The 13888-nt window shown below is 37.3% G+C and overlaps 1 protein-coding gene across 4 annotated transcripts in view; it reads left to right on the forward strand.

The window, feature by feature from the left end:
- The window catches only part of CACNA2D1 (calcium voltage-gated channel auxiliary subunit alpha2delta 1), a 379039-nt gene that overhangs the window by 68922 nt on the left and 296229 nt on the right, over positions 1-13888 (forward strand). For all 4 annotated transcript variants that reach the window (XM_079785391.1, XM_079785388.1, XM_079785389.1 and 1 more), the window contains exon 2: positions 1945-2026. In XM_079785391.1, the coding sequence (XP_079641517.1) occupies positions 1945-2026 (82 nt within the window). The remainder of the gene's footprint in view (positions 1-1944; positions 2027-13888) is intronic.

A 13888-nucleotide genomic window follows, 5' to 3' on the forward strand; every position in this document is an offset into this window, starting at 1 on the left:
AGTGCTCAGTGATTATAAATATGTGCTTGACAATTTACCTAGAAATAGAAAGACTGATAATTTGCACATATGCGTATTTCCCCTTGTGTCATTTTTTACTTTTATGCTGAATGGGATCTTTGCATATTTCCTAGTCATATATATTCTTCTAACTCCAGGTTTGGGAGGCAGAGTTCTTATGTCTTTTAGGAAAACCAGGCAACATGTCATATCCATGAAAAATCATCCTTGCTCCTATAAAGTGTTCTTGATAGCTTGTCAGTGGGGCGGAGAAGATTGGAAGAGTCCTGAATTGCTTTTCCGCCAAAACAGGTTCACCCCACTGGACAGTGGCAGTGACAGTACACTCAGGTGTCAAGTTAGAATGAAAGGTTTAGACCATTTAGCATAAATCAGAATTCAGGCATGAGTTAAGTTCATGTTTTTACATATATGCTATTTGTCTCTTGGTTTCCCAGCTAAAGGGATATATAAGATACATATAACAGTTTTTAATATTTGTCAATGTTGGGAATTATACTTGAGAAGAGATGATTCGTTTCCCTTGGGTTTTAGGACTTGTTTAGTAACTGCTTGGAGAAATGAGGTAGTCTGACCTGAATTAGAAAATGGTGTCAACGGTCTTTGCTCCTACCAGTTTCCTACTGTAACCTATTGTTTTAAATGTAAAAATAGGAACAATTATATTTACCTAATAGTAGTAATAAGAATATTAGTTAGTATTTATAATATGTTTCAAATATATGCACCAGCTCATAAGCAGCACAAAGTCTAATATTAGAATAATGTGGTTATGCATAATTGATTTTAATGAATCTATAAATGTCTCTCTACTTTGTACCCTCCTCCCATTTATTTATTTTTTGTTTCTTGATATTGATTTATCTTCTTTGTATCAATTTCATACAGCATGGCTCAATAAATTTTCTTTCTTATTTTCATTTGTGTAAAAGTATCCCTAGCGTTTATGTATTTAATTTGCTAACTAATTTGTTGCACGTGTAAATCAAACCTCTGTGCTTTCTTCTAAGGCATTTCATTCTTTTTATGACTGACTTTCAGGTTTTGCTTCTTCCCCTTTAGTTTATTAGCTCATTATTCTTTTATGTGTTCTCCTACACCTCATTTAAATCCGTTTCATGTTATACTTCTTTCCATGTTTAATTTCTTGTTCTGTTACACTTAAGTTTAGTTGGGGGAAAAATGGCCGCCTTATAGTAGTATTGAAACTTATCTATCTGAAGAAAAGAAGATTAATATGGTTCAATACCCATGATCCCAGCACTTATGAAATACAAAGTTCACTTTCCTTTATAAAATAGCACTTTATAAAACATTTAGTGTTAATAAAATTGAAAGAAGTTGGGTAAATAAGATACTTATAATGGCATAGGACTATTTATCATATGACCTCAGGAAAAGAAGAGATACATAAATTTTACATAGCATGCTTTCAACCATGTGAGGTAATTTAAGAGGACTAAATGGGAATACATGAAATGTTAGCAGTGGTTATTCCTAGGTAATTAAATTAGGAGACATTTAAAATATTTCTCATTTTCTTGCATTTTAAAAAATGTTCTACACTTAGCACACCCTTAGTGTTATATCCAGAAGACGTGTAAGCTAAAGAATAAGGCTTAGTTTAGAATATTCTATTTACTAATTTTAAATGGAATTTTCATAAAAAATAAGCAAATTTATCCTCATTGGACATGGCAATCATGTCATTTTTCTCATATCTGGGGGTATTTCAGCATTCTAAGGGGCTTTACAGTAAAGTCTCATTGGCTTTATAATTTGTAGATGGGATGAGAGGTTGGACATAATGAGAGCTGGGAGGGAGAAGAAATATTTAAAGGCAATTTGATGAATTATCTGCATCATGACTATAAAATGACTGTCAGAGATATGATCGAATGTTTTCTTCTCTAATGTCTGCAGTATCAAGTCATGGGTGGATAAGATGCAAGAAGACCTTGTCACACTGGCAAAAACAGCAAGTGGAGTCAATCAGCTTGTGGATGTGAGTAGAACCCAAATAAACTTACTCTTTTCTTTAATTTGAATGCAGTTCTAACTTCTAGGAAGCTGTTTTTCTGTATTATAAATAAGATTTTTGTGTGTGTATGGATCTGGTAGTGAAATTCTGGAAGAGACCCTTGGTATTGTGAGAAAGAAACATCATCCCTAACAATTAATAAAGCTTTCTCACCACACACACTTCACAGTTTACACACAGCCCTCACTTACATGAATCCATGTGTTAGGTAGACTCCCCTAAAGTTTAAATTGGGATGTCACCTTTCTATTCTTCAGACTATATTGTATAATCTCTCACATCACGGTGACTTTAAGTACTGTGATGAATTCCTTTGAATGTCCTCAGTGGGAACACGTCTTCATTTTTTGATGGTAGATTTTATTTTTAAGGAGAGTTGAAAAGTGTTTACAGCCATGTCTGGAGACTAGAGTGAGTCATTGATATGGGTAGCAAAGATTTTGGTGTAAGAAAAAGTCATTGTAAAATAGGGTGTTTCTTAGGATTTATGAAAGTCACTATTAAATGATTTTTGAAGATAATAGTATTATATAAATATTTATTTATCATCTTTAAAAGGTTATTTGACTTGGGTAAGAACATTTATATTGTAGGTTTTGTAACATTTATTAAACATTAAATGTTATTTCTTCAATTTCAATGTAAGTAATGTAACAATTTGAAAGTACTTTCATCTTGTGATCTTAGTGATGCAATGAGGCCTTTTATTTTCCAAAAAATGAGATGAAATGTATTAAAGCAGATTCATATGTATGATACATGAATATTTATTATATGGGTATTTATGTGTGAATACTTCTCTCCAGAGAAAATGGAATGTGTGGTTGGTTACCATATATATTAATACAAATTCATAAAGGACCTTATTAATTGAGCAGATACTTAAAAAATTATTCAAAAGAAACTGTGTACAAAACAATTATAGGTTTTAATCTAAGAGTATGTTGAACAAACATAAATATCTGTGAGATGAAGATATTTGGAAATGAAAAATGTTCCTTGTGAATAATAATGATCAAATTTAGTTTAGTCAGCATGTGTGTCCCAGGTTCTGTGCAGGCTACAAGGGTTGACAGAGAACAGTTCCTTTCCCCAGAGAACTGACGCTCTGCTAATCTACTACGTGGGCCCGAAGATGCCTGAAAGCTCTTGGTAGCTGGTGCTGGTGATCTGCAATGATATTGTGGGGAAATATGTAAGAATATGAGCGTGTGCAAGGTAATACGTGAGCCTCTATGAAAGTGATGGAGTTTGTGGGATGAGAAAAAAAGAGATGAGAATTAACAGGTTCTGGTTAGAAGCTATATGAATCTTTTTATTGACAGATTGAGATTAAAAATAACTGCTCTTGGGAGCGCTCCTTCACTCCTCCAGAGTTTCTGCAGCCTCAGAAACCACTTTCTTGGCTGACCTCATTTTTACTTTTCATGTAAATATGTGAACCTTCTCTCACCGAATCTGCTTTTGCAGGGAATCATTATGCAACAAAAAAGTCTCACCTGATTTCCACTATGCTTTTGTGAAGTGTAGCTGACTAAGAAGAGTGTAAAATTGTTAAATGAATAAATGGCTTTGTCTGAATATGGATAACAAAATAGAATGGAGAGGATGGAAGAAAATTCCCACACTTTTTCTGTTTCTGAGGCACATACATAACCACAGTGACAGAAAAAATACAATTAAATAATTTGTTTTATTATATGTAACGAATGAGGGGGGAGAGATAGAACCGAATCGATTATTGGAAAAAGAATGTGAGTATTAGGTCACAGAAAGAGCGTCATTTTGCGTAGATAAGTGATCCATATACCTCTGTGCTTTTGCCTAGAGAGAAGGTTCATGTGCAGGCTTTTGGCTGTGGAAATTTAAAGCAGAGACTGGCTGAAGGATGCTATAGTGGATAGTGGACTTTGAGCTGAGTTTGGGCGTATTGGATACAAGGCGAGGACCAAAAGTTGAATAAATGGAGGGATTTAACAGGTTCATGGATTGAAATTCAATATTATGGAAATGATGATTCTTCCAAAAGTATTTAATGTAATTATTTTTACTGGTTTTGCAAGATAGAACTAGCATTTTACCTGAATACTCATATGCAGCTGTAATGAGGCAACTTAGCGAAAATAAGATATCTTTAAAATTTAATGAAAATTAAAGTTATTTGCCTAACTTCTGTTAAAGATACAGCATGAATTAGCTTAAATAGTGCTATGTCTTAATGAATTATTCCATTATCTAAACATTTATTAGAAGATAATATGTCCATTAATTGAGTATGCTCAGCCACAAAGTACATGAAATAATTGAGGGAAGAGAAGAAATAAAATTAGGGAAAAGAGACAGTAATGTATTATAATTTTGCTTAGTGAATTTAATATATTAGAACCTTTCAAATACAACTGAAGGACTTAATTTGTTTTTCATTAGTTCAAGAACTACACTAAGCCCTTTGCATGTGGTATCTTATTAATTCTCAGGACAACCTTATAAAGTGAACATCATCATCTTTAATATGCATGAAGCAATTGCAATGTTAAATTTTGGTTCTAGGACACACAACTACTAAATTGGATGTAACTCCAAAATTTAAAAAAAAAAAAATCTTGTGATGCTTTATACCAAACATGTCAAACTCCCAGTCCATGGGCCGCATGCCTTGTTTATTTGGCCCATATCAGCCTTTGAGTTTGACATGCTTGCTTTAGACTTTAATATTTTACCTTTTTACATTGCTTCTTGTATATTGAGAAGGCAAGCAGATCCCTGATTAGGTACAAGGTTACCATGGTTATGCTACTGCTCTTTTAGTAAGAGATATAAATTAGAAGAAGCCAAAATTCGGCTAGCAGTTACCCACTTATGAACATTTCTATTTGAATTTATTTTTAAAAAGGAAGTATAGAAAGATATTGTAAAATCTAAATTTACATGCAGAATGTAAAATCTTCCATTATTGTTGGTATGTACATACATGGTTTTGTGTGTATATCTATTAAAAGGATTGCTAAGAGTGGTACAGAAAATAGTTTTTCTTGATTTTGTCTTTATGGTCTTCCACCTGAAGAAAATACACTTATTTTCTTCCAGTTGATAGGTTGGTGATCGCCGAGATGTTTCATCTCATGGAGTTGTTGAGATTTATGACATATCCATATATAATATTTATTGACCTATAACCAGAACTCAAGAAAGATCATACCCCTGTTGTATTAGTCAAGAGAATTGTATTATACTAGAGGTCCCGGTGCACGAAAATTCATGCCCTCGGGGCTTGTGGGTCCCTCAGCCCGGCCTGCGCTCTCTCACAGTCCGGGAGCCCTCAGGGGATATCTTATTGTTGGAGCACTCCCAATACTATCTCAAAGACATAAATATGAAATGTGTATAAATATTGAGCATTCAGTTCTCTTAATTAAGTTAGTATTTACACAAGGATTTTGAGTGAAGAATTTCATTAGTAACTTAAGGGGTTCACAGACCAATGCTTTTTCTTTGTGGTCACATGATCTTATGTAAATAGAATGTTCATTTTCTAGGTGGTAGAGAGTTTAATATATTATTTTATTGGCAAAAGAAGATACTCTGAAGCAGAACATAATTAATCATTGGTGATTCTGAGTAGGGATTTAGCAAGATGCAGAGTCAACAGTAAGAATGGGAATCTTTTTTTTGCTTCTCGGGAATGATGCTAAGTAGCTGGTGATAGTAGATTTCCCTTTACCTGCTTGTCAAGGGAGATAGTGACACTCTCCCTTCCTCACAGAAACGTTGTAGGGGTAAAAGGGATATAAAATGCAATGTGACAGCAATAATAGATGCTATTTAAAATGCTTGCTTCTCTTTAAAATGTAGCTTTATATTTATATTACTTTAAAAGTAACATAGTTATTTTAAAAAGTAATATAAGTACTTTATAAAAGTAATAGTATTACTTTTCAAATATAGCTTATTTATTTCATGTTTTGATTTTGTTCAGAGTTGTCGTACACCTCCAACTAGGAAATGTGACTAGTTACCATAACAGGCAAATTGAGATTATTGTCATCTTAGGGAAAAATACATTACACTCCCTCCCTAAATGGAGAGAAATCTATTTTGACTGCAGAATGTATTTCCATAGAGAGAATATGGACTCTGTTATTTTTGTGTATGTGTGCTTTGTTTCTTTTAAACAGTGGTTAATTACATCTGTTTTCAAAGACACAAAGTAAAATGAATTCTAAAGGGGTTTCTAATCTTATGATAACTTTCCATATTTTATAAACAGGTCTTTAAGTGCAGTACTATCAGTTCATAAACATTAATAGTGAAAGACTATTAAAATGATTTCTTTTTTTACCATACCGATCTGTTCTATTATCAATCAATAACACTTTTTAAAGTTATGCTGGTATTTGAGTGAGTTCTTATTTATTGTTTCTTCAAGTAGCAATCTAATGGCTTGGTAATACTAATTACAGGGAGAGTGATAGATAGTGGCTGTGCTCTCTTCTTGTCTATGAGTCTCACAAAGGACGGGGAAGCTAAAAACTTATGGAAGTGATATAGCCAAGGGTTAGCTTCTTCTTTACAATGAAGATGAATGGCATACAAGACCATTATTTGCTACTGCACACTCTCAATATACAACATATAGCTTCTTATATTTCTCCCCTGAAGACACCTTTAATGTCTCTATATAGAGTGCAGTGATTCTCAGCCAGGGGCAATTTTGTTCCCCAAGAGACATTTGAAACATTTATTATTGTCACAACCAGGGGTTGGGTGGGGGGTATGGTGAGTGTTACTGGCTTGTAGTGTGTAGAGGCCAAAGATGCTGCTAAACATCCTATACTGCATAGGGCATTGCCCACAACAAAGAATGATCTGGTAAAAATGTCATTATTGCTGAGGCTGAAAATGTAAGAAGGACAAGAATTTGAGGCAAGAGTACACGTATGAAACTCCTTAAATGAATATAAATTTGTAAAGTTACACATCAGTATTGATAGGAAGCAATTTTTCTTTAGAGAAGCCATTTGCTACTAGATGGTTAAGCACAAATGAAGCTGTGCTGCGTTTTAAAGGTATTTTGTTGGCAGTGAAATAAATTTAGATCCTTTGGGTTTAGGGTCAGTCTCAAATAGTTTGGAATTGACTACATAATCAGGTAAAAACTAGCACTCTGAATTTTACAGCTCTTCATAATAGTGTCCCAATTAGTTTTTCAGTCTTTATTTTCCAATAATTTCTTGTTTCACACACATTCTGATTTTCTCTCTCCCTTACTTGTGCACATTTATTCCAGAGTGTGGCTATAATCCATCTTTTTGATGATCATAACCCATGTGACCTGACTTTCCTCTGAATTCTGATGGTACAATTTTCTGTACTTCCTCATTGGAACACTGATATTAGTCATATTGATTATTATCCTGTTCTGTGTATTTACTCTAACCTAATTACCATTTGCATGTTGCATTTATGATACATTATGTAACTGCCTAGTACCTTACGTAGCCTTGTTGTTTTTTAGGTTTAAAATAAATATTGGTTTTAAAATACAAGGAAAAACTTGTTACAAGCCAGCATTTCCCTTCCTAGTAAAGCCTGATGCAATCACCGGTCTCAGTGTCCATTTGCTCATTTATGCCGCCAGGATTATGGAGCGCCTGCTACGTGCGGGCACTATATTATGTGCTGGGCTGTACCAGTGGACAAAACAGGCAAAAATCTCCGTCTTCTTGAAATTTCTCCTCCTGCTACCAACTCTGGTTTTCTCTTGCAGAGTCACATCTTCCTCATCCACTTTAAAGGGTCTTTGTGATCACATTGGACTCACCAGGACACTCCAGGATAATCTCGTTAGTTTCGATTCATCTGATTAGCAAAACTTCATTACATCTGCAAACTTAATTCCACTTTGCCATGTAACGTCGTATTCACAGATTCTGGGGATTCGGATGTGGATCTCTTTGGGAGGCCTTTATTGTGCCTACCACAGCCATCACTTCTGTCACTCGGTGTCTGAATACTCTTTTCCTCCCACTAGTCTTTTCACTTCTGCTTCTGCCCTTGATCCATCCCACTGTCATCTACAGTCAGACTCTGATTGGCGCAATGTATTACTGTTTAAACAGATCTTTTGTACTGGCTCCTACAGGCCACTGATTCAGAAGTTAGCTGCTTGCAGGTCTGATATATCCTAATACAATTAAGCAAGGGCCAAAGTCAAGGTCATACATTAGAATAATGCTACCCATTTATAAGGAAACTCTAGGGCTCCTCTTTCATTGGGGACTGTCACAGGGGAACCTTTCCTCTGAAAGATGGCTGTGGGCAGGACCGAGATCTTGATTGCTGTGCAGGACAAGTTCTGTGGAAGGAAAGCAAATGTACAATTATTGAGGGAAGGAGTTACCAAGTTTACATATATAAGCTGTAAGCATAAAAATTTGTTTCTCTAGGGAACTTAACTTACTCAAGAGCCGACATTGTTTCTCCCAGGGGAGGAAAGTATTAATCTTACCATTTCAAGGTTCGCTGTTTTTCGGTTCAAAAGGGGCTTTTGTGGTCAATTATAGATTTAGTCAATTTCAAATTCAAACTCCCTTTCAGTATTTTCTCATGTTCTTGACTTTGCTCCTCGGCATCTGGGCGCAAAGGGAAACTGTGTGGAGGAATGTCTCGTGTATTTGCTCTTGAATGTGATTGCCTCTAAGAACTTGGTCCATCTCCTCCTCATCCTGCTGAGGGCCCCTCAGCTCTGGTGGTTTTCACCATCCTCCTCCAGGGGGACCTCTGCTCCCACGGTCCATCCCTCAGTCTCGGCATTGGGCTCCCCTCCTCCTGCACCGAGGGCAGTCTCCTCGCAGACAAACTGACCCTTCATTCTCAGCCGCCTTTCTTGTTCCTCCCGAGGGGCTCTTCTATCCCCCTACATCCTGCTGAAGCCAAGGGGGAGTCCGAGCAGAAGGGTATTGCGAACTCACGTTGCCTAACCATTTCACCTTCTGCTGGTCCGGACAGTAGTTTGGTCATATCTGAAGTGAAATGGGAGTAAAACTCACTTCACTCTGATAATCAAGAGCCCGAACCCCAGTGTTCCCATTAATATGATGGCTAAGTGAATGCATTTTTTAAGTTTCTTAAAGTGAGTGGTATAGAGAAGCTTCCTGAAAGTGATTGCTAATCCAGTCTTATCTGTCATCCAGAACCTGGAAGTGTATCTGGCTTTCAGTGAGCATCTCGGGGGTATCTGCATTAGTCTGTGGCATCATTCATCACCTAAAACTAGGGCTTGTGATTTCAGAAACATTTTTCTATGTATGTTTATGAAGCAGTTATATCAATCAGTGGCATCACCTTTTAGATATTACATTCGAGAGTATTTTAAATGTATTATTCTGAAGATTATCTTGAAACTATGGACTTAACTAGAGCAAAGTGACTTAGCAGTTTCCAATGAAAAAGGTAGGGAAAGCATATTCTCTGTTATCATTACCACAAAGTTTGGTCTGTCAATGTAATACTGAAAGTACATTAAAACCAGTTAATTAAAATTGTAAGAAAGAAAGAATATACAGGCGACAAGTATTGTTTTGTCAAAACTTATGTCAAAGATAGTAGGGGGAGGACTTGAACAATAGAAAATGAAAAGCATATTCATGCATCGGTCAGCAGAATAAAGCATCCTGTCCTGGAGTCTCTTTATGGGTCGTATTCTTTCTAGCAGAGGAAATGGAAGCCAGTGTCACACAGCATGTGAGGAATCAACTTGTGATTTGAATGGAGTTTGCCTGGTCACAAAAACTCCTATTATTTCTACCATAATATTTTTCTTTCAGAAAGGCCATTGGATAAAATGCTAAAGCAGGTCATTGTTTTTTAAGGAAACAAAATACTAGAAAGAGGAAAAGATACTGAAGAATTTTTCAAATAGTCGTTATGGTAACATGTGAAATGGTATAGAAATGTGGTTTATTTTAGTGGGAGAAAAAATCATAAATTTATGTACATTAGGAAAATACATAATGTTAAAATCCATGTGAAACTTTCTACTCTGAAAATGTTTACAAAACAAAAACCAGTAGACTTTTTGAGAGCCTTCTCAATACTTTATGCAACAAAGAATATTGTATTCTTTAAAACCAGAAGCAAGAGTTAGTTTTTCTTTTGGTGGGACGACAGTTAAATGCTTCAAATTCATTTTTATTACCAAGAAAACATTTCAAATGTTTTATATGTAAAGTAGACAGCAGGATATTTACATTGGGTATCGAGATTTAAGCTTCTTTAACTTTACATTTATTTAAAGTTTATTTGCACCCAGCTGATGTTGCTCAGTAGTTGCGCGTCCATCCATGAACTAGGAGGTCAAGGTTCTGATTCCCAGTCAGAGCACATGCCCTGGTTGTGGGCTCAGTACCCAGTGAGGGGCATGAAGGAGGCAGCCAATCAATGATTATCTCTCATCATTGGTTTCTATCTCTCTCTTTCTCTCCCTTCCTCTCTGAAATCAATAAAATATATATATTTTGAAAATATGGGCAATAAAAACATATTATTTTAAAAAGTTTATTTGCGCCCTAACCAGTTTGGTTCATGGATAGAGCATCGGCCTGCAGACTGAAGGGTCCCAGGTTCGATTCCGGTCAAGGGCATGTACCTTGGTTGCGGGCACATCCCCAGTAGGGGGTGTGCAGGAGGCATCCAATCAATGATTCTCTCTCATTGATGTTTGTAACTCTCTATCCCTCTCCCTTCCTCTCTGTAAAAATCAATAAAAAAATAAATATATATATATATATATATATATATATATATATATATATATATACTAGGGGCCCGGTGCACAAAATTTGTGCACTGGGGGTGGGGGGGGTCCCTTAGCCCAACCTGCGCCCTCTCACATACTGGGAGCCCTCAGGGGACGTCCTACTGATGGCTTAGGCCCACAGGGAGCGGGCCTAAGCCTAAGTCTGGCCTCCCTTTGTGGGAGGCAACCGGGCTGATCAGGTGAAGGCACCAGCCCCATCACCCCACTGCTGCAGCCACTGTCAGTTAACACAGCCACCAAGGTGTTTTCATCAACACGGACTCCAGTTCCTTCACCAAGAAAAAATAACAACTTTCTTTAGGCATTTTCAAGATGTGTCTTTCATAGGATATGCATTTCTTTTTTTCTTTTTTTTATCCTCACCTGAGGACATGTTCCCATTGATTTTTAGAGAGTGTGGGAGAGGGAGAGATAGAGAGAAACATGAATGTTAGAGGGACACTTTGATTGGTTGCCTCCTATATGATCCCTGAGCATGGGTGCCAGGCTGGGGGGCATGCAGGGACCCCTGGGCCGCACGCAGCAGTGGGCGCCGGGGTCTCCACACACCACAGAGGCCAGCAGCCAGCCCCCCATCGTGGGCGCCGGGCTGGGGGTGTGGACCCAAACCACCGCTTGGTGCTAGAGCATTCCCAAGCGGCTGGGGGCACTATGGTGACGCAGGGATGTTCCCACCCCGCCCCCAGCCTCTTGGCGCCTGCACCCATAGGCTCAAAGTGGCCAGGGGGCATTCTACGACCCCTGTCTCTCAGGACCTAAGCGCTGGCCTACAGGCTTGGAGCAGCCTGGGTCCTGAGGATGTTTCCCATCTTTGTTTGGGTTAATTTGCATATTCGCTCTGATTGGCTGTGGGCGTAGCGAAGGTACAGTCAATTTGCATGTTTCCCTTTTATTAGTGTAGATATATATATATGTGTGTGTGTGTGTGTGTGTGTGTATTTGCCAGCTAGATCTTGTGTTTTTTTTCTTTTTCTAAGCATTAAAAAAGTTACCCTAGAAACATAATTTGAGAGAATAAATATATTTTAGAACTATATATATATATATATGTGTGTGTGTGTGTGTGTGTGTATATATATATATATATATATATATATATATATATATATATGAACTAAATTCTTGTGATTTATAATCCTCTCATTCTTTAAAGTACTTATAATGTTTCTAATATGTGTAGGTAGTGAATTAATAAATGTCTTTATTTATAGTACATAATGCAAAGTAAAGACTATGCATCCTGAACTAATCTTCACCAACTCTGAATTATAGTGTAGTCTCTATACCACAGGAAGGAGATCAGACTTCATACGGAAAGGAACAAAACATTAATGGTTCAAAGCACAGCTGCCTTTATACCAATTAGCTATATTGGTTTTACTGCAAAGAACTAAATATCCTGGATCAATTAAAGTGATGTTGAGGTTTATCTTTTTGTACCCTGATCAATTAATCTATTCAGGAGGTCATGTTCTTGGATGTCATCTTAGGCCAAAATAAAAGAGGGAGCCTTGAGTTGGATGGATTTTACCATGGATAACCTGGGTCTTTAAAACAGAGCTCGATAATCTGCCTTGCAGAAGAAAACACAAGCAGTCCAGTAATATGCAGGAATCCTGGATGACACTAAATATGGAAATTGTATATGCTAAGTTACTGTGGTTTGAATAGGTGAAATGAAAACCTACAAGGTCAAAATTGGGACTAGTATGGAAACACCTCATAGTTTGAATAAATCAAATGAATTTAGGAGTAAAAGTTTGATTTAAATCTTTTAAAACTATTAATTTTTATCACTTGAATAAAAAATTTAATTCTATGTAAACTAACATTATCTGTTATAAATAATCTAGAGCAGGCATCCTCAAACTACGGCCCATGGGCCACATGCGGGTGTTTTTGCCGTTTTGTTTTTTTACTTCAAAATAAGATATGTGCAGTGTGCATAGGAATTTGTTCATAGTTTTTTTTAAACTATAGTCCGGCCCTCCAATGGTCTGAGGGACAGTGAACTGGCCCCCTATTTAAAAAGTTTGAGTACCCCTGATCTAGAGGCCTGGTGCATGAATTCATGCACGGTTGGGGTTCCTTGGCCTGGCTGGCGATCGGGACCATCTTGCCCAGTCCCAATCAGGGCCGATGGGGGCGGCTGGCCAAGGAGGGACTACGGGAGGGCTCCAGGGGTTGTCCTGCCTGTCTCACCCAGTTCTGACCGGACAGACCCTAGCAGCAAGCTAACCTACCCTGATCGGTCGACCACTTAGCATATTAAGCTTTTATATACATAGATGTTAGTATATGTTTCTGTGTCCATTTGAAACCAGCATTCACCAGTAGCATCCATGCTCAGCTGGGACTGGGCTGTAGAACCTGTTGGTAGTAACAGAATGCTGAAGTTGTGCTAGGAAAACAGGTTTGAACTGGTTCCTTCATGTGCCTGGATTCTCTTCTCATAAGATGGCAAAAAACTGCCAGGTCTTGGCTTTTAAAGATGGTTTAGTCATGCATGTGCAACCCATCTGTTGGATGCATAAGGGATTTTCTTCTCTGCTCAGCCCTCCAGCCACAGATAGGGTTGCTGGTCCTCTCCCCACCCCTTTTTTTCATTCTTCCTCTCTCACCAGGAGTGTACAGGCTCTGCATACCAATTGCATCTGATGCCATGCTAGGGAACTCTTTCCATGGACACTTACATGAGCCAGAAATGCAGCCAAGTTTCCTTTTGCTGCCTAGCTTACTTTCAGTATAGTTTGATTCATCGATTTAAAGACAAAACAAAAGTCAATCTGATAATAAAAATATTTACACAATTCCATTTTAACCTTTAATGTTGACCTTGATGACTTTCAACTACTACTCTGTGAAATGAAGCTCCCTGTGTCACCTGGATGAACCTTCCTTAGCAGGGGCTTCATATTCATTCATTAATTCTCTCTCTCTTTCTTTTTATAAGGTTTGGCAGCAAACCCGTTAGCCTCAGTGATTGCAATGAAGGAGAACAGTGGGAA

This window comes from Cnephaeus nilssonii, assembly GCF_951640355.1.
Source record: "Cnephaeus nilssonii genome assembly, chromosome: 12".
Lineage (NCBI taxonomy): Eukaryota > Metazoa > Chordata > Mammalia > Chiroptera > Vespertilionidae > Cnephaeus > Cnephaeus nilssonii.